General features: G+C 57.1%; 8 protein-coding genes across 8 annotated transcripts; 3 read left to right on the top strand and 5 right to left on the bottom strand.

Moving 5' to 3' along the window:
- Positions 1–104: 104 nt before the first annotated feature.
- On the top strand, positions 105–1,362 carry ISF_06568 (hypothetical protein; the record flags this gene model as incomplete). Its single annotated transcript, XM_018850172.1, has 3 exons — positions 105–127; positions 177–952; positions 1,025–1,362. The coding sequence occupies 3 exons, from the start codon at positions 105–107 to the stop codon at positions 1,360–1,362; spliced, it is 1,137 nt and encodes a 378-aa protein (XP_018702660.1).
- Positions 1,363–1,908: 546 nt separating this feature from the next.
- On the top strand, positions 1,909–3,356 carry ISF_06567 (taurine catabolism dioxygenase; the record flags this gene model as incomplete). The annotated part of the gene is made up of 4 exons (XM_018850171.1): positions 1,909–2,188; positions 2,240–2,735; positions 2,799–3,116; positions 3,179–3,356. 4 exons carry the CDS (start codon positions 1,909–1,911, stop codon positions 3,354–3,356), a joined length of 1,272 nt encoding a protein of 423 aa, XP_018702659.1.
- Positions 3,357–3,636: 280 nt separating this feature from the next.
- On the bottom strand, positions 3,637–4,707 carry ISF_06566 (hypothetical protein; the record flags this gene model as incomplete). The annotated part of the gene is made up of 4 exons (XM_018850170.1): positions 3,637–3,708; positions 3,770–4,066; positions 4,100–4,508; positions 4,619–4,707. The coding sequence occupies 4 exons, from the start codon at positions 4,705–4,707 to the stop codon at positions 3,637–3,639; spliced, it is 867 nt and encodes a 288-aa protein (XP_018702658.1).
- An 865-nt stretch (positions 4,708–5,572) lies between these two features.
- On the bottom strand, positions 5,573–7,009 carry ISF_06565 (C6 zinc finger domain protein; the record flags this gene model as incomplete). The annotated part of the gene is made up of 1 exon (XM_018850169.1): positions 5,573–7,009. One exon carries the CDS (start codon positions 7,007–7,009, stop codon positions 5,573–5,575), a length of 1,437 nt encoding a protein of 478 aa, XP_018702657.1.
- Positions 7,010–8,042: 1,033 nt separating this feature from the next.
- ISF_06564 (hypothetical protein) lies at positions 8,043–9,463 on the bottom strand (the record flags this gene model as incomplete). Its single annotated transcript, XM_018850168.1, has 2 exons — positions 8,043–8,941; positions 9,034–9,463. 2 exons carry the CDS (start codon positions 9,461–9,463, stop codon positions 8,043–8,045), a joined length of 1,329 nt encoding a protein of 442 aa, XP_018702656.1.
- Positions 9,464–10,242: 779 nt separating this feature from the next.
- On the bottom strand, positions 10,243–12,078 carry ISF_06563 (S33 family peptidase; the record flags this gene model as incomplete). Its single annotated transcript, XM_018850167.1, has 1 exon — positions 10,243–12,078. The coding sequence occupies one exon, from the start codon at positions 12,076–12,078 to the stop codon at positions 10,243–10,245; it is 1,836 nt and encodes a 611-aa protein (XP_018702655.1).
- Positions 12,079–14,160: 2,082 nt separating this feature from the next.
- Positions 14,161–16,068, top strand: ISF_06562 (DUF803 domain membrane protein; the record flags this gene model as incomplete). The annotated part of the gene is made up of 2 exons (XM_018850166.1): positions 14,161–14,976; positions 15,028–16,068. The coding sequence occupies 2 exons, from the start codon at positions 14,161–14,163 to the stop codon at positions 16,066–16,068; spliced, it is 1,857 nt and encodes a 618-aa protein (XP_018702654.1).
- A 782-nt stretch (positions 16,069–16,850) lies between these two features.
- ISF_06561 (U-box domain containing protein) lies at positions 16,851–18,037 on the bottom strand (the record flags this gene model as incomplete). Its single annotated transcript, XM_018850165.1, has 4 exons — positions 16,851–17,024; positions 17,106–17,660; positions 17,755–17,887; positions 17,949–18,037. The coding sequence occupies 4 exons, from the start codon at positions 18,035–18,037 to the stop codon at positions 16,851–16,853; spliced, it is 951 nt and encodes a 316-aa protein (XP_018702653.1).
- Positions 18,038–19,208: the final 1,171 nt, after the last annotated feature.

Raw genomic sequence — 19,208 nt, 5'->3', positions numbered from 1 at the left:
GATAATTGAGCTTGTATAGCCCTTGAAATATATTAAAGATGTTTCTGCAGCCCGGTTGCCTTTGACTTAGATGGACCCTACGTTTGACGTGCACTAACAAGATCATGGACATGGCTGTGGTAAAAAGGTACGCCATTGAGTCAACGTGCCTGCTTATAATGCTAACGCGGAACCAGAAAAGATTTGAAAACATCAGAACTCGCGGAGGGTGGTAGCCCTTCTGGCTCTGAAGCGGGCGATCCAAAGAGCCAGAACGCCGAGGATGCACAAAGTTCAACGCCAGAAGATTCACGGACAGCCACATACACTGAGGCTGGATTTTACACGGACCGAGAAATCGAGATTTTGACTGCTTCTTTCCACGTCTCGCCAGCGGGCAGCATCTCAGCAACACCCGCCGCTGCCACCGTCACCGCCACTGATCACGACCGGCGGTTCATCACCCTGGTCCGGCCACCACCGAATAACCCAATCGCAGACCCTTCAGACAGCTTCCCGACCCGCGAGAACTTGCCCACAACACAGCCACAGCGACTACAGTCCCCATCCAGTACAACACCGCAGAGGCCCTCGCCGACACGCACCGGCGCGCCCAATCGGAATGGTGCGCAGGTGCTGTTTCCCACAATCGTGACGCCAACGCCTGTAAGATCCGTTGGGAGAACGACGTCCTCTAGCACGAGCTCCATTGCGACGCTGCTGTCGTCCAGCACGAGCTCCATTGAGACGCAGATTCCCCCCAGCACAAGATTGATCGAGACGCCTCTGTCGTCCAGCACGAGCTCCATCGTGACGCCGCCCGCGTCGGCGTCGGCGTCGTCGCTCGTCTCCTCGGCGCTCGCGGGCCCTTCAACGCAGCCGGAGAAGCAGCCAGACGCAGCGCCCACGCCCGTGACGTCGTCCACGGGTTTGAACCGCGCAGCCGAAGCCGGTATCGTCATCGGCAGCATAGGTAAGCGCGCAGCCTCTCTTGTTCCCTTCCATCTCGATCCCATTGCGCTTGCGACTAACTCGAAGCGCACAGCTCTGGTAAGCCTTGTGCTGGGCGCCGCCCTGCTCTACTACTACAAGCGCAAGCCCTCTGCCAACAACATCTTTACAAGCCGAAACAAGAACCTGGTGCCGCAGAGGTCCATCTCGCGACCAGTTCCGCAGGATATGCCCACCACGGCGGCCGCGAACCAAGGCCGGCCAACACCAGTACCGTTCTCAAGGCCCTCGCCGCCGCCGCAGCAGCAGCGCGCACCGGCTATGGCAGAGCGGCCACCAGTGTACGCGCGGCCGGAGCGGCCGCTACCGCCAGCACCCGTGCGACGGTCGTTGATGAACAGGAGCTCGAGCTTATACAGTCGGTTGCCGTGAGTGTGATAAGTGTCTAAGACGGGAGCTTGCCAATGTGAAGCGCAGGCTGTATCAGAGCCGAAATCGGCCATGTTTTTTTTTTAACGGGACAGACAGTAGAAACAGCCTATTCATTTCGAATTAAATTTACATAGAGAGACTAAATACACAAAATTGAGAGCAAATACAATTCCACATCTGGCTGCACGTAGCGGTGTGTTGCTGTCTCGACCTTGACACTATCCTTATCAGCGACAGAGATGCGGGGAAGCGAAAACGGCTTTTTGCGTCATGCTTGATTTGTAAAGCAGCATATGACGAATTTTAGTTGCCGTTGACGGGCGCATGCATGGCATCGGAGTGAGTCCTTTGCGCGTCCTCGGTTGGTGGTTGCCGCAGTATTGCGCAATCGCGTCATTCCATCCCGCAATGCCGGTGACGACGGACAGGATTACTTATAAAGTGCACGTCGCAAGACCATCCAGTACATTGATATGTTGCCATTAACCGCAACAAGAAGCGGAATCAACTCGAGAAAAAAAATATTTGCCAAATTCCACCGCCAAGATGGCTGCTGCTGCTACCCTGACGCCGCCCGTCTTCTCCGCCGGCCCGGCCGGGCAGCCCGACATCGCGTACGCGCCGAACTGGGACACGTACCAGGCGCGGACCAAGCGGCGCGTCGAGGGCGAGGCGCTGCCGGCGACGCTGCCGGAGGGCTTCCCCACCCAGCTGCGGTCGGAGCTCGTCTGGGACGGCGCGACCGTGTCGGACACGTACCAGTGGTGGTACAAGCTGACCGAGGAGGACATTGCCGAGATTGACAGTGCCCTGCAGCACTTTACGAGTACGTTTCACCAAGAAGAGCTTCAACGACAGCAGCTGACTGTTACATCAGGCCTCGGGAAGCCGCTCGGCTACATCTCCCAGGAGACCTTCCCGCTTCCCAAGCTGCACGCCACCCTCCGCGACGTCTCGCGGGAGCTGCACCGCGGACACGGCTTCAAGGTCGTCCGGGGCGTGCCCGTCGCGCGCTACACGCGCGAGGAGAGCGTCGCCGTGTACGCCGGCCTCGCCGCGCACGTGGCGCCTTCGCGCGGCCGGCAAGACACCCGCCGCCGGGGCCCGGACGACTCCGCCGAAGACGTGGTGCTGGCGCACATCAAGGACCTGACGGCGACGGTGGACCCGCACAAGATCGGCGCGCCGGCGTACACGACGGAGAAGCAGGTGTTCCACACCGACGCGGGCGACGTCATCGCGCTGCTCGCGCTCGAGGCTGCCGCCGAGGGCGGCGAGAGCTACCTGGCCAGCAGCGGGCACGTGTACAACCAGCTTGCGGCGACGCGGCCGGACCTGATCCGGACGCTGGCGGAGCCCTGGAACAATGACGAGTACGCCGGCATCAACCCTTGGCTTCTTATACATTGTTGTGTGCGCTGACATGTGAGTGGCAGGTTCGGCAAGTCGGGTCCGCCCGGATACACGGCCCGCCCGCTGCTCTACCACCAGCCGGCCCGCCCCGACGCCGACGACGCGCCGGAGCGGCTCATCATCCAGTATGCGCGCCGCAGCTTCACCGGCTACTGGGGTCTGCCGCGCAGCGCCGACATCCCGCCGATCACGGAGGCGCAGGCGGAGGCGCTGGACGCGCTGCACTTCACGGCGGAGCGCAGCGCGGTGGCGCTCGAGTTCCAGGCCGGCGACATCCAGTTCGTCAACAACCTGAGCATCTTCCACGCGCGGGGGTCCTTCAAGGACTCTCCCGAGAAGCAGTACGTACATGATTACCGGAGTATAATTGAGGAAGTACTGGGCTGACAAAAGATGTTTGCAGACGCCACTTGGTCCGCCTCTGGCTGCGAGATGAGGAGCTGGCGTGGGACACGCCGGAGCAGCTGCGGCCGCTGTGGGATCGCATCTACGCGGGGGTGACGCCGGAGAGTCAGGTCTTGCCGCTGGAGCCGTTTGTGAGGGCGCCGGCGAGCGGCGAGAAGGTGCCGGGTTTGCAGTGAGGAATGCCGGGTTGCGGTGAAAGGCCGGGCTCGAGACGAACATGTCTTGTTATGGAAGATCCAGAATGACCCAGACTTTATACGTCAATGAATCAGTTCCACGTCTTTATCGTTGACACATCTACAGTCTCCCTCGTAGTCTCGTACTCAGGAATGCCGCATCGGCACCGACGACATCCGCAGCATCCTTGACCCAATTTTGCCTCGTCATGTCGTCACATGCTGTTGAGCCGCTTTCCTACCCTGCTCCGAAACGACTGTTTTTTTTGAAGGCAGGCCGCTAATCGCTGCAGTCTACTCGCCGCAGCGAGAGTTCTCGAAGACGCTTCGTCTCGCCAGGGGTGAGTTGAAGCTAGATGCATCATGAGTGTCAGTCCTGGAACAACCCACGCTGCTTCCGTTAATACACGCACATAAAACTTGACACCGACAGCATGGACGATAAACGCCATCCAGAGGGCCATCCCGAAGCTGACGCTCAAGGCGGCGCTGATCTGCTCGGGTGATCTCGCGCCCATGTCCGCCTTGACCAAGACCCAGGCGTCAAGCGACGCGCACGCCGGGTATTTCCTTGCGAGCACCGTGGCGTCCATGTAGCTCTCCAGCTGACGACACGGCATCGCCGCGTAATAGCCGCCCTTTCCGTCGCCCGACGACACGATCCTCGCCGCGATGGACATGACGAGCTTGACCGTGACGATGCTTCCAGCCTACCATTGCTCACGTTAGACACGGTATATCACGAACGGTCTTTCAGGATGACTTGCGTAGAACCAAGCTCGCAGCATCCACGCGCGGTGCTGGTCGATCCTCCTCCTCCTCCTGCTGATGAAGTACCACGCCACCGCCAGGCTGCCCAGGAACATGACCGCGATCGCGCCAATCTGGCCCCTGACGCACAAGTCCCCCCCTCCCCCAAACGCCACCGGCGCAATCACCACCGCCCCTGCCGTCCCGGTGAGGCTCAGCAGAAGCACCAGGTACACGTTGACGCGGTGCGCCAGCGTCCACTGGTGACGAATCTTGGGCGCGAACTGCGCGCACGCCAGCGCGCCCGCCGGCACGATCGCGTACAGGCGCATCTGGACCCCCACGCGGTAGAGCTCGTCCGCGGTGTACCAGAAGCACTCGCCGGGCGCCGCCGTGATGCTCCTTCCTGCCGGCGCCGGGGCGCGCGGGCGGCGCAGTAGAGGCCGTGGAAGGCGAGGTGCGGGAGGCGCGAGAGGCAGAAGCCGAGCATGGCGCCGGAGAAGAGGAGCCACAGGAGGAACGTGTGGTTCTGGGTGAAGCCGACGGCGGCGCGGATGTGGCGGGCGTCGGCGAGGAGGCCTTTTGGGAGAGTGATGGCCATGATGTGTGCTGCTTTTGTGAGTGAGGTTTGGGCAGATGAGACGAGACAGGAGCAGAGACAGAGTACTTGCGCCCTTGATATACTCTTGTATACATTCAATTTCAGCCTAGTATCAGCCGACCTGCGCTTGATAAATGCCTCATAAACATCGGTTCAACCGATCTGTCGGGAACATGTGTGTCAGCAACCATCACGGCCCTGCAACACCACTTATACGATACGAACATCAGCCGCCGTCCGTCGTCCGCTCCCATTTCTTCTCGTGTTGGGACATGTTCCATTGGCAGCGTCCAGGATCGAGGGGAGTTCTTGGCACACAACACTATTCCCACCCTCAAGGTTGCTCAGCTCCTTGTCAGCCCCGTGTCTCATCGCAATCACCACCCGCCTCAGAGGGGATGCATAGCAACAATGGGGCGACGATCCGAGTCAATGGCTGGATATCAGGGCCATCACGATACAAAGAATCGATAGATGTGTTCATCAATCGTGGGCTCGTCTGCTCTTGGCCGTGACAGGTGACACAGAGGCTGCCGGAACAACCACCCGGACAGCCAAGTCGGCTTGCATGTCTGGCATGTTGTAGCAGGTCCCGGTGATGGTGTAGTGTGGCTACTACATTGGAGATCTCGGGCTTTTACCCATCCCGCCAAAATCGAGAGACAGCCAGGATTAATAAAACAAATCTCTTTTTTGTTGGGCCTGCGATGCGCCCGCACAGATGCCCCAGCAGGCGGAGAGGACAGAGACTTGCTCAGAGCCGGTATCGCACGCATGGCAAGGACAAGATTAATATACATTAAAAAGAGCTATGTATGAAAAGTGATTGCAACGAAGCGAAAATGAATAAGCCAGACAAGAGCACCTATTCGTACAGCAAAGTCAAGTCGCTGTCATGCATCCCCGGCGCCAGCTGGCACAGGAACCGACTGCTCAGCTGACACGCCCTGTTATACAGATCCTCCGACTTGTGCTTGTAAATCACCGAGTTGACGCCCTGCATGACGGAGCAAGCCAGCAGGTCCAACTCAGCCAGCAAGGCGAGCACATCGTCGCAACACCTGACTACTCTGTCCGCCGCCGGCTCGCCCTCTTCCTCGCGTCGCCCTTGCCTCTCGAACAGCACCAGCAGGCTGTCCAGCGCCATGGCCGTAACCATGACCAGGTTCTGTCCACTGGGCCGATCCACGCAGCGCCGGCAGCCCATCGCCGCCCGCGCCCGGCCCCGCAGCTCCCGCTCGATACCTAGCAGCGCCTCCAGCGACGGCAGCGTCTCCCGTCGCCCGTCGTTGCCACTGCCGCCCGTTGTCCCGGGGTCGAGGTCGCCGAGCTTGATCAGCATGTCCGACAGTGCCCGGTGGCACGTCGCGTCGTCGCGCGCGCAGGATCGCGGCGGCTTTTCGGGCCGCCGCCGCTCGTCCGGGCTGATGGGCGTGCTGCTGGTGTGGGATGTGGTCGTGTAGCTAGGGGAGCTCGTCACGGGTGTTTGAATGGGAAAGTATGTTCCCGTCGTCGCCCCATCATCTGCTGAACTTGCCACTGCGCTGCTCTCCAAGGAAGAAAAGAATCCTCCCTCCCTTGCTTGGAGACCGTGATAGCCAGTCCCATGATGCGTGTCTTGCGCAGCCGTTGTCAACGGGGTCAACATCGCGCCACCCAAAAACTGACTTGCCTCCTCATCTGAGTGAGTCCCCGCCAGGGGTTGTAGCCCAGCATCAGCATGCGCATCATGTAGGTCCAATTCTGGCATGGAATGCATCGTCCACATGTTGATGTCAGGAACTAGGTCAGCCACACTCAGCGAAGAAAAGTTGCCGCCTACTTGCATCATGGGCAGCGACAGCAAGGCGGCGTGTTCCATGCTGGGTTCCCGCGACACCATCGCATCCATGCCAGTGTGCCACACAGGCCCAGTAACGGATGTATCGTTTCTTCGATACAGGCTATGCGCCGATGCGTGACTGTGTCGTCCCGCGCCGCCCTCTTGTGGTAACGGCGGCCGGCCGCGTTGGACAGAGCCGCGCCGGGGCGAGTCGGAGCGCGCCGTGTTAGACGAACCCCTCCGCGCGGCGCTTTTGTCTCGCCGCTGATGTCGCGGTGAGCAGGATCCGGAGGAGCCATCGCTATTCTTGGGTGGCCGGCCCGTCTTGCGGAGCGGGCTGTACACACACTCGACGCCGCTCTGGCTGCAGCGCCAGCACGACGGCTTGCCACGGCTGCAGCGCACTTTGGAAAGCTGACACCTGTCGCACGAGGTGCGCAGCTTGGGCCCGGCGCCCTCGGTGGGGAACTGGCTGGTCATGGCTTCTGTTCCGTGGCTTCTGGTGGAGGTGAGACGGGGGGATATGTCGCGGGTGGTTATGTCGCGGGTGGTTAAATCGTCCCAATTGACTGGTGAGGAGTGTCGAAACGTGCTCCGTAGGGGATGAGTCTAATAGAGCGCCATGATGAGGAGGGGAACTCCAAATATATACATTTCAGGAACGTGAGTTGGTAGAGGCTAGGGAGTTCTCATAGCAGGGCGGTAGTCGTGATGCCGGTGATATCGGTTGTCGGTTCTATCGTCTTGACTGATTCATGCACGGAGCCGCAGCATGGATGGAGGCATGTTCAAAGCTGGGCCGGAGGTTGGCCCGACCATGATGACATCTGATAATAAACGAGGATGGAGCATTGATCCAATAGCTACCGAGTTCTGTCGAGGCGCGCAGCAGGGCAAGCAAGCTAACTGTCCTTCGCCGAAGCTTGCGAGTCGTAACTTAGCATTCGGACTTTCTTATCGCAGCTGCCCGCAAGAGATTGGTTGGCCCAAGCGAATAGAACCGCCCCCCTTGAACTGGGATCGGGTTTCCAATGCCCGCCTGGGCAGCTAAAAAAAGAAACTCCGTCGATGGGCATTGAGCGAGATGCGGCAGCTGTACCAGCTGTAGATTGCGTTATGCCCCCCACGTTCACGACTCAGGCTCATGAGCTATGCCCTATCCTTGGTGTGTTTCTATTTCATTTTCGCCTTCAGATCGAGGAAATAATTCGTTATGATCGAATGAGAAAGAGTTGTGAACTTGTGGGGTTCCCCTCCAAGAAACGCTCAAGGGGCAGTTTTCTGTTTCAGCCGAACGGCATGATGCTCAACATCTACCCGCACCGTCGCGCAGATTATCGATCAAAGAGTTTGCCGAACACGATGAGTTAGCCCTTTTTTACCTTCGTAAAGAGTTTCGGGGAGAGGGCCAAAAGCGGAAATCTTTTCGATTTGGCCGCAATCAGATGCGCGCGAAAGTGACCAGTGCATTGCAAGAAGCAGAAATCGCCCACTCGCTGCGCCACCTCTCGTCTCACCATTCGATGCTCTCGACCAAGTCATCCCATTGGCCCGTCTGCCGGTCAAAGCGGAAAAACATTGTCGAGTACCGCTCTGCTGCCGTAGGTTGCACATCTAGCGTTCGAGTCCGGTTGCATTCGGCAATCACACTCGGTGGCCGGCCTACCAGATCGTCCGTCTCCTCTTCTTCTTCCTCCGGTGCCAGTACCAACCCCTGCTCCTCCAATCGCATCAAAATCCGCACATACTTTTCGCCTGACGAAGCGTCCCACACACCTTCGTCAAACGACACACCACCCAGCAGCCGCAGCACCCTACGACGCACGCCGGTGTGCCGACACAGCTGACCGGTCATAAACAGCGGGTGCAGGAGGCCCGTGTCCAGTCGGAACGTCTTGTATCCGGTCCTAGTGGACGCGCGCCGGCTGTCGTCGGTGCGTAAAATATTCTCCGACATGGTGGTGATCGCCTCGAAGTGGGCCAAGAAACCGTCGTAGAGCATCTCATCATCGCCGCGCAGACACGAGGACAGGATAACGTGCAGGGTCAGGCACGTTATCCACAGTGTTTGTTGCGATAGAGGCAGGCTCTTTGTCGTACCCGGCCCAGGTACATCCAGGATGGCGTGGCGGGCCCGAAACCGTTGCAGATCGCCCGTCAGGGTCGCCAGATCCTCGGCTGCGCAGCGAGGGATCTGGATGGCGCTGCTGAGGCGCCGAAACATGCCAGGGTACGCGCGGATGAGCTGGAATGTTCTGCCGAGCAGGCACGCCAAGGCCGCGTCGTCCTTCTCCGCCGCTCCGTCCGCGACGGCCGCGAGGCTGGCCATATCCGTCCTAGGTACCCGGTGCCGGAGAAACATGGAAGCTTGAACATCCATCTTGGCAAAGGCCAGGACCAGGTCATCGGAGACTAAAAGAATAAAAATGCAAATATGTTAGCATCGTTTCGGCTTCTTCCGCACGGCGTTGGCCAACAAAACACGGTGGTTATGTCACACGCACCATTCGTCCAGTTGGCTTGGATGATGCTCAAGCTATGCTCCAAGTGGTGCAGCGCCAAGTGAGGTGTTCCGATGCGCAGCTCGAAGCAGATGCACAGCAGCGCACAAAACAACGCGTCGTCAAGATTCCCTCCTTCACCGCCACCACCGTTGGCAATCAGCCCGCGGATGCCCTGCAGGCACCGGCCGTAGTGTCTCAACGCCAGCGTCTTGTTCGGCGCCGGAACTGGCCACCGCACCGTCCTCTCTAGCGGCCACTCCTCGCCGTCGACCAGCCCGCAGGCCGCGCCAAACGCCACTGCCGCGTGCCGAAATGCCGGCTCTCTATGCAGCGCCCGAAGCATGCTTGCCTTCCTCACCGTTGTCGCGAAAGGGCCGCCTCCGTCAAGGTCGTCGACCAGCCGGTGGCGGAATGCGTCCACGTACGGCATGTCTTGGGCAGCCAGGCCGACTAAAAGGACTGACGGCGGCGCCTGGAAGTGTGCGACGGTGAGGGGCCTCTTAAACTGCCAAGAACCAGTGGCGGCGCGGGAGGACGGAACCGAAGGGCCGCGCTCGCACGGACGTCCGGCCTTGCTGCAATTTCGGCAGACGGGCCGGCCCTCGTCGCATCGTACCCGCCGCAACCTGTTTTTCCCGCCCGCCAACTACAACGTTAGTCGCAGAGGCTCTTTTTCTTCGCTCACGGAGGGAGGAGGACAGGGGCACGCGGGGGCTGACTGACTTGCAGGAGCGGCAGCCATGTTTGGTGCGCGTGTACGTCTTCTTCTGCCGTACACTTGGCGGCTGTTCGGTCAACGGGTCGCAGGTAGGTACGATAGTTGCAGAATAAGAGTTTGACATCGTTGATGCATTTTGTGAGATGGAAGAAAACAGGATTGGAATGAGTTTGGAAGGTGCAGAGTAGAGCTAGCTGTGCAGGCTGAGGCGGGGCGTTTGCGTTGAGGCTGAAATGGAAAGCTGCTAAAAGTAGGCAAGATCGGGGCTACAATGTTAACACATCAACATTTTGCGTACACACAATCTATCATTATAAAGTGCTACTACTCTCATCTCAGCCTTTATCCTAGCCTTCATCTCAGAAACAAATAAATGTAGTGATGTATTTGAAGCTGCGTATCCTCGTCTACTACAAAGTACTCGGAGTAGTTACTTGAGCCGTAGTTGCGAGGCTTCTCTCCTTCGTCCTACAGCCTACAATCATGTGGCTTTAGAACCGTGTCCTCGCGAATTGTGGCACTGGAATAGCACCCGACAAGTCTCTCAAGGTTGCCATGAGTTCAACTTCTTCATCGACAACCAGCGCACCGGTTGCGTCCTTCGCCCGTCCGCCGGCCTCCTTACCCGGGCTCACAAAATACGGCACATCATCACGGTCGCATCGGGTATGGTCCTCCGTTGGCATCGTCCCGTTGACCATGTATGCGCGGAGGAGGCGCGTAGCGCACGCCGACGGCAACGACAACGCCGTGTGCCCGATGCCCCGGACCTCGATGAGCTTGGCGCCGACAAAGCTGGCGCTCGCCCTCTTGGCCGCAGAGATGGGGCAAACCGGGTCGTACGTGGAAGACATGACCAGAATGGGATGGCGCGTCTCGACGCCGCGCCGAGGCATGAATCCGTGTGCTTTGGGCACCTTCCACTGCGCGGACAGCATTGCACCTTGCACGACGCCTTGGCTCCACGGCGAACACCGTTCCGCATCCGGCGTGACAATCTTGAGCACGTCGTAGCGATTATTCGGCCAAGCGGGGTGTCCGGAGGGCCTGTCATTGTTCATAACGAACAGGCTGTGCTCGGTCATAGTGTCGCTGCCATCGGCTGTAGGATCTGAATCAGCATACGCCAAAAAAGCCCCAGTAGTGTTGCCGGAGAGGAGCTGCGCCAGGTTGTCAGCGAGTGAGTACCATAGCTTAGATGAGTACATGGCCATGAATATGCCATTAATTATCGAGTCGTATGAGATGGTGCCAAACATGGTGCTGTTGATGTAGACGGGTAGGGGGCCATCGTCTTGCAGCTGTTCCAAGAGGGTTGTTACGTTGTCTTTGATATCCTGCCCCGTCAGCCCGAAGCCAGATAACTTGCAGTCATTTGTCTCTTTGACGCATTCATCGAAGAAGCCCGCGAGAGCGTTCTCATCGTCTTCACAGAAGAAATCTAAAGAGAGCTCGTCGTAGTATGCGAAGCTGTCGAGAACGCCATCAATCACAACGCGCTCGGTCCGTTCCGGAAACATGGTTGCAAACGTCGCACCAAGCGTAGTGCCATAGCTGTAACCAAGATAATAAAGACCATCTTGGCCGAGGGCGTCGAGTATGGTGTTCATATCGGCTGCGGTCTGCGGCGTGTTGACGTGTGCTACATGCTCGCCCATGTGATCAGCACAGGCCTGCGCATAGTTGCCAACTTCCATGTAGCGCTCAATGTCGTGGTTAACGTTGCCGTCGAAGGGAATTTGGTGCGTCCGTCGCGTCTTGGCGTCACCGAAGCACACGGCTGCTGGCTGCGATTCGCCGATTCCGCGTGGATCGAAGGCGACCAAGTGAAAGTCGTCACCAATAGCCTTTTGCAGCCTCACGGCCCATCCTTGGAACCAGTCAACGCCGCTGGCGCCGGGCCCTCCAGGGTTGATCAGGACGTTGTGCGTGGCGCGTTCGCTACCGCGCAGGCGAACCAGAGGCACAGTGAACGTTTCGTTCCCGCAGCGTGAAGTGTTGAAGTGGTCCATCGGTACGACAATAGTACCGCACTCGAGGGGCTTGCCCTCGGTGTCACCGCATGGCTTCCAAACGATGGTCTCGTTGGGATAGCGAAGCACAACATCACCGCGGTAGCGACGGCTGAGGACTAGGTAGAGCGAGAGAAGCCCTGATATACAGAGATCGAGCAGGAAGATGACACCGCAGCCCTTCAGTATGGTTCGTTTTCGCTTCCACCAAGGCCGGCGCTGAGCGATGGGCTCCTCGCCAGTGTTGGAGTTGGTGCTATTGGGCAGCAGCGGCTCGCGCTCCGGGGCGGCACTGACAGCGGTTGAGGAAGCCATTGCCTCGGCTCTGTCTCTGAATCTGTTGACGGGTGAGGAGTGCAGGCGATGATTGTTGTCCTTTTGGCAACAAGGCTGCAGTCTGACAGGGCTTACGCCAATCAGGCTGGAGGCAGCTAGCCATTGATGCGAGGATGGCGGGACCTTGGCGACTGCCCTTGTAGGGAATTTAATGGTTCATTTGATAGGGTGATAAAAAGCCAGAGAAAATATCATGGCACGGCGGAAGGAAGGATGTACACGAATTTGGAACACTCTGGCTCGCTCCGCCGAGGAGAATGACCGTACTGTGCGCCGGCCTGCCCCAGACACAGTGTAAGGCTTTGTATGGCCCCAATCTACGAATACATGCGGGGACAAGACGAACAAGGGCACTATGCCGATGCAAGATAGGCGGGATCAACTGTCAGGCCTGAGTGCTGCGTTGGTGCCGACGCTGCCAACCTTTGCCAGAGGGCATACTCTTAAGTTTAATACAGTTCGGGGAGAAACATGCAGTAGCTGAGCTGTCGGCATCAGCCATCCCTAATAATAGGTAACAGGCTGCAGCCGCTTCGCTCTGCTGCGCCGCCGTCATAAGCGCTGCAGGCCCGTATATGCGGGGTCCTCCCGGTGAGGAAGTTGGGGAGCTAAGAGTGTTTCAACATTTTCGTTAACAGTCCTTCATTCATAAAATTCGCTTTGCTAAAAAATTTCAACATTTATGGTAATCAGGCATAAGGGCAATTTTGCTGGACAGGGCACTTACAGACTGCGAACTGGTATACCTGGTACAGGCGGGTGCGTACCCGAGGCAACGAATGGAGCCGTTGGCGACAAGCTCCAGCCACTTTTAAGGTATTCGGTACCCACCAACAATGCAGATAAAGACAACTGGAACGCAACCAACTCAGACAAGGATCAGACAAGGGGATAGCATTGCATCAAGGCTATAAGATCTGAGCAAACATTGCAGCAAGTAACCAAAACAGCAGCCGTCTTGGCTAGCTGAGCCTGTGACTGGTTGTGTTGTAGACGGCCGATCGAGGCTGCTGGTCATTGGTTTACACGCGTTACAGGGGTGCCTCAATCCCTGCTCGACACTGGATGATGGAACACTCTAAGCCTTTTAGCGCCCAGTCAAGGGTACAACTTCAAGGCATGGGAGCCTGTGTGTTTCATAGTGAGCGGTGTTGTGACCGACCGAATGCAAAGCACTTCCAATATTGGACTGGCGATCCAAGACAGCCGGTGTACGGATACTTGACATTAAACCCCTAATTGCTAAATACCCAGCTAGCAAGTCGTAGTCGTCACTTACGCTAGACCTCGAAATGCATGAAGCAGTTCCAGCTGCCCTCTGTAGGTACGTAACTTATTTAGCCTACTACAAGGTACACAGATATCTTACGCACGAAGCCTACTAAGGTTGGTACTAAAATAGGTCGCCCAGTACCTTGCTTGCCTGTTCATACTGCACCGGTGCTATTAATCGCCTCGTCGCCCAGTTTTCTTTCGGCCTCCATCCTTTGGCCCAACAACGAACGCTCATCTTCAATCCATTCCCTCCCTCCCTCCTCCATTCTCTTGATCGACCAAGTTCAATCCGACAATACTCTTCTCGATCTCCAGAAAATTCAGTCACCTCCGCACATCATTGCTGTGAACCAACCTGAGCCCGCCGCTCCTGCCATTCGCGGCCACTTGCTTTTCCCTCCAACATCCAACAAACCCAGCCTTCTTCTTTCTTAGTAGCACACCACCTCTGCGACGCCTCCTGCAACCCAAAATAGACTTCCCTCCATCTAAGCCTCCTTCGCTCGACAGCCAACCCGCCTAACCGTCCCCAGCATTTCGATTGGAATAGTGCTTATCGCATACATACATGTACCCTGCCCGTCCGTCTCCTCTACTCGGCCAAGCCGACTCATCGCTCCCAAGACCCTGCAACCTCTGTCGCATCGCACACCTAATCTACGATACACGACGAGATCAAGAAAACCGTCCATGTCGCACACTTCGACCTAGCTCTCGACTCGACAACCCCTCCTCCCGCCCCTCCTCTGACCTCGAAAACGACTGAATACTCCATACCCTCACGCCATGTACGACCATGGCGCCTCGACGGCCGCCTTCCAACCCTACTCCCCCGATGCTCTCTCCAGTCTCGACGTCAGCAGCCTAATCGCCAGATCTGGCGGCCTGGGAGGCAGTAGTACGGCACGACCAGCTTCCTTCAAGGCCATTGGTATTAGCTTGGCCATTAGCTCTGGCTGCTTCATCGGCGTCTCGTTTGTCTTGAAAAAGGTCGGACTCCTCAAGGCCAACGAAAAATATAATGAGGTCGCTGGCGAGGGCTACGGCTACCTCAAGAACTTTTATTGGTGGGCTGGCATGACGCTTATGATTATCGGCGAGATCTGCAACTTTGTCGCATACGCTTTTACCGACGCCCTCCTCGTCACCCCCCTCGGCGCGCTCTCCGTCGTCATCACCACCGTCCTCTCTGCCATTTTCCTCAAAGAACGACTTAGTATTGTCGGCAAGGTCGCCTGTTTTCTTTGCATAGTTGGCTCTGTTGTCATTGTCATTCATGCCCCTCAAACCTCGTCTGTCTCGAATATTCAGCAGATGCAGCACTTTGCGATAACGCCCGGTTTTCTGACCTACGCCGGCGTCATTCTCGTCGGCTCCACCATCACTGCCTGGTATGCTGGCCCCAGATGGGGAAACAAGAATATGCTTGTCTACATCTCCATCTGCAGTTGGGTTGGCGGCCTGAGTGTCGTCTCGACGCAGGGTCTAGGCGCATCCATCATTGCCTGGATTGGCGGAGACCCAGAGTACAAGCACTGGTTCCTATGGGTTCTGCTCGTTTTTGTCGTCTGCACTCTACTCACTGAAATCATCTATCTCAATGTCAGTCGCTGAAGATCCAACTCGTCAATGATTATACTGACCCCCGCGCAGAAAGCTCTCAACCTCTTCAATGCCGCTATGGTCACTCCCACCTACTACGTCTACTTCACAAGCACGACGATCATCACATCAGCAGTCTTATTCCAAGGCTTCAAGGCACCGGCCATGGATCTGGTGACGATCGTGATGGGCTTCCTTGTCATTTGCTCCGGTGTTGTGCTGCTACAGTTGTCCAAGTCAGCCAAGGACGTTCCCGATACGGCCGTTTTCCGTGGCGACCTCGACCAGATTCAGACGATCGCTGAGCAGGAACAGCCCGAGACGGAGCCCAAGGCGGACGCCATTCGTGGTACTGCTGCGATCGTGCGCAGAATCTCTCAAGCGCGCCAGAAAATGGAGGAGAGAGAAATGGACCGCCTGCGCGAGGAAAAGTCCATGGATACCCTACAGCCGATTAGGGAAGACGGCCAAGCCGAATTCGAGTGGGACGGACTGCGACGACGCAAGACCCTGGCCGCAAGCACACGGAGTCGCTCCGTCACCTCCCCAGGCCCGGCGCCGTTCACGCCTCCACCGCCAAGCCCACACCCGCCCCTTGGCATGTCAAGGTTCCCGAGTGACGAGGACATGGAGGAGCAAGAGCGCCCCAGCACCATGTTCTCTAGCATCGTCGGCACCATTAGGGCACGCTCCCGGACCAACGCGACCATGCCTCCGTCATATGGTGACGAAGAGTCTGGGCGCATGCGCAGTCCTGGGGGCATCCGTCCCGTGCCGCTGACCGAGATTGTTCTGCCTAAGCCCAACAACGACGATGAGGCGGGCACTTACTACGGCGCAACGCGCGAGCACGTCTTCCCCCACGACACGGCGTATCGAGGCGCGTCAGCGGGCAGCGGCCACACCCTACCGCCCACACCGCCGCCGCACTCGGCCCGTCGCCAGTTTTCGTTTCAGCGCGTCTTCCGCAAGACCCCAGACACCACTGAGGAGGAGCGTCTGGGCCTCGTCAATCAAGTAGACGGCACGAGACGCGGCGAGGAGGAGGGAGGGTATAAAGAAGATGACGCGAACAAGAAGGGCTTTATTTGAGTCCTCTTACGGAAAGAAAAGAAGAATGACCTTGCATTTCTTTGGCGCAATGTGCACTCCTTGTTTTGAGGATTGCTGATTTAAATCTTTTTTTTGGTCCGTCTTGAGCGAGCAACCGATGCGCATATGAGCTGCGCTTCCTTTTCTTCTTCTTTTTCTGGGTTATGGATTTTTTGCATACCATGGATTGTGACGCCCTATTCCTGACGGCCACCTTGTTGGATTCCATACGAGCAACGGAATGTCTGCATCTTTTATCTCGAATTTTCCCTCTTCTCCCTTTGGGTTTTCAGGTCTGGTCACGTCTCATGACTGAAACGCACACAGATAGTATTTCTTATATTAGACGGTCCCAGAACAAACGCGGGCAACAGTAAACACGAACAAGCAAGAAGGCAAACCGCTTGTATATATTATGACATGAAACCTTCGAATTCCGAAAGAAATCTAGTCTATGTAATTAGGTGTATGTGTGTCCGTGTGTGCTAATGTCTACAGTCAAGAAGCTGCTTTTGTTGTGAGCAGAGAAAGAATATATACAAGAAGATGAAGACGCTAGAGACAACGCTGTGACAAAACGCTTGAAGGCCATGTAATTTCGGCGATAGCATGTAAAGAATTTCTCACCCATAGAACAAGAATTCAGTGCCCTCACAGGCGAAGAGGTGCTCGGGGGTACAGTCTGGCCCACAAACTCTTATCGGCTCAACACCAATAGTGAAGATAGTGACGACAGCGAGGACAGCGAAGATAGTAAGGACAGCGAAAACAACAACTAGCAGTTAGTAGTCAGCGGCCCAGCCGTTCTCAAAGAGAAACTGCTCGCAGGCTTCCCGCAGAGCTCTATTTGGTCGGAGGTCGGACGGGGCGAGGGGCTCTCTTGTAAGCGGATCGTAGGGGTTGTGCCGCAGATACTTCATGATGGAGACGCGTTCGTATGAGTGGCCATTCTTCGTCTAGCAAGTTGAACGAGCCAACATTTAGCGCCTTGCTCTCTGCTGGCAACGGCTTTTCGTTGGAAAACGTTGGAGACTCACCATGACTGGATCCACCATGAAGCAAAACGAAATGTCATCAATCGCCCACTCTGGCACCTCGCGTTTCCCCTCTCCGCTCAACTTCCTCGAGCGCTCAAATGTGTTCCTTAAGGACTCCTCCTTGGCCGCGGCCTCCTCCTCCACCATCCTGCGCTCGTCATCCGACGCGGCAGCGGCGGCATCCTTGTCGCGCTCGGCCCGGAGCAGACGCAGCAGGTCGCGCTCGAGATCCCCCTCCTCCCTAATGCGCTGCCGCTCACGCTGCTCCCAGCGGGCCTTTTTCGCGTGTAGTACGAAGTCCGTAACGGCAGCCAGAGATGTACTGTTGATGGCGACGCAGAGGGCGTGCGACGCGAGGCCGGCCGCGACGGCGGCCTCAGGGTCGCCGAGGCGCAGGCAGGCCTGGCACAGGTAGTACTGGGCCTTGAGCGAGGAGGCGTCCGTGGCGGTGGGCAGGGCTAGCGCGGACTCGCAGTCGGCGACGACGGAATCCCAGAGCTCGAGCTTGAGGCGGGCGATAGCTCGGTTGGTGTAGAGGGTAGCATTATTCGAGTCCTCGATGATGCTATGCGCGGGTAGAAATGTGTTAGTCAGATTAGGATATTGGAAGCTGGGTGCTGGCTTTTGCATAGTCGATTTTGAAATTTACATAGTCACGCTGGCCGGCGCCGAAGAGGCCAGCGACAGCGAGGATAGCGAGGATAGCGAGGATAGCGATGATAGCGATGATAGCGATGATAGTGATGATAGTGATGATGGTGATGATAGAGCTAAAGCAGCCACTATGCAGATTCCAAAATCGACTATAAAAAGCAGCGTTCGAGAGGAAGGAAGAGGGCATACGCTTGCGAGTAGAGACTCTCGGCAACGAGAAAGTCGCCTCTCTTGAAGTGGCGGTTGCCGTCGTCCTTTAGTTGTTGGGCACGCGACATGTTGACTCGGTCATCAATTACATGCAGGTTTTAATATATGCCGACTCGAGAGGTTCGAACGCAGGAGGGTCGAGGTTGGATATCGTGGCGTAGCTAGTAAAGTCTAGCACATGGCGGCGGCGGCTGCTGGTAGCTCGAGGCAGGACGGACGGGTTAAATATTCGAAATTCAAGATGAGGATGAAAGGAACAAAATGGTCGCACGACCTACATAGGCTTGGGTGCTGCGAAAAAGTGTAGTAACATGAAGAAGAAGAAGTGACGCGGGAGAAGGCGGAGTTTGGAGAGGACCCTGATTGAGCCTTCTTTGTACAAGTGCACGAATAGTCGGAGGGGCGGAGCTTCTTTGAGCAGGAGCTGGCTGATAAATCGCCGGCGACCCGCCTTGTGTCTGCCCCGGGCGGAATGGCGTGGGCGGATCTTTCTAGAAACATAAGGCCCTTGCTGCGTGCTGTATTTCAGCCTCCTTCTCAATTCTTGAAAGGGTTTCGTCTTCGAGGTCGCATGCGAATAGCTGTCTCGTCAATCACCGCCAATCAAGCACAGCTACACAAGCTCAGAGTTGCTATACCGGCACGCCCAGACAGATTGCCCGTGGCCGGTTCTATTCTTGTCAAGCGACACTGCGTCATTCCGTTTCGGGAGCCCATCCGTGCGACACCGTCAAAAGCCGTGTCAGTGACAACGCCATTGTACAGCAGTGGTCAACGCGATGATCGGCAACCGTCGCAACTGATGAGGGGCAGCGAACACTGGCGTTAGGGACGGGGCGCAGCCCTGCCGGGTTGACGTCCTGATAAATCGGGCTGGCTTCCCAGACATTTTTGGTACCCAGCATGCTTGCGCCCTACCGTCAGTAGCTTTTGATGCACCTCCGGCCCCGGCATCTGTTCCATGAATCACTCCCCACGCTGCAAGAGCGGCCTTGAAAGGAAACAAAATATATATCTGAACGGGTTTGACGTGATGTTTCAAGTGGTGGGCTGTGCCGTGCCAAAAATGCCACATAGCGCTTGGTGGAAGGTAGCTTGTCTGGTCCACGCGTATGCCACGTTGGCCGGTCCGTCACTTAGAAGCACGCACAAGTGACCAAGGTCCCGCTCAATTTCAGCCTTGCGTTAATAACAAAAACTCAAAATGTCGGGGAAAGAAAGAGATTCGCTGGCATGCAC

This window comes from Cordyceps fumosorosea (genome assembly GCF_001636725.1).
Source record: "Cordyceps fumosorosea ARSEF 2679 chromosome Unknown scaffold_17, whole genome shotgun sequence".
NCBI classification, from domain to species: Eukaryota; Fungi; Ascomycota; class Sordariomycetes; order Hypocreales; family Cordycipitaceae; genus Cordyceps; species Cordyceps fumosorosea.
Note: the sequence above shows the minus strand (reverse complement) of the source record. Positions and strands in the feature narration are given on the sequence as shown.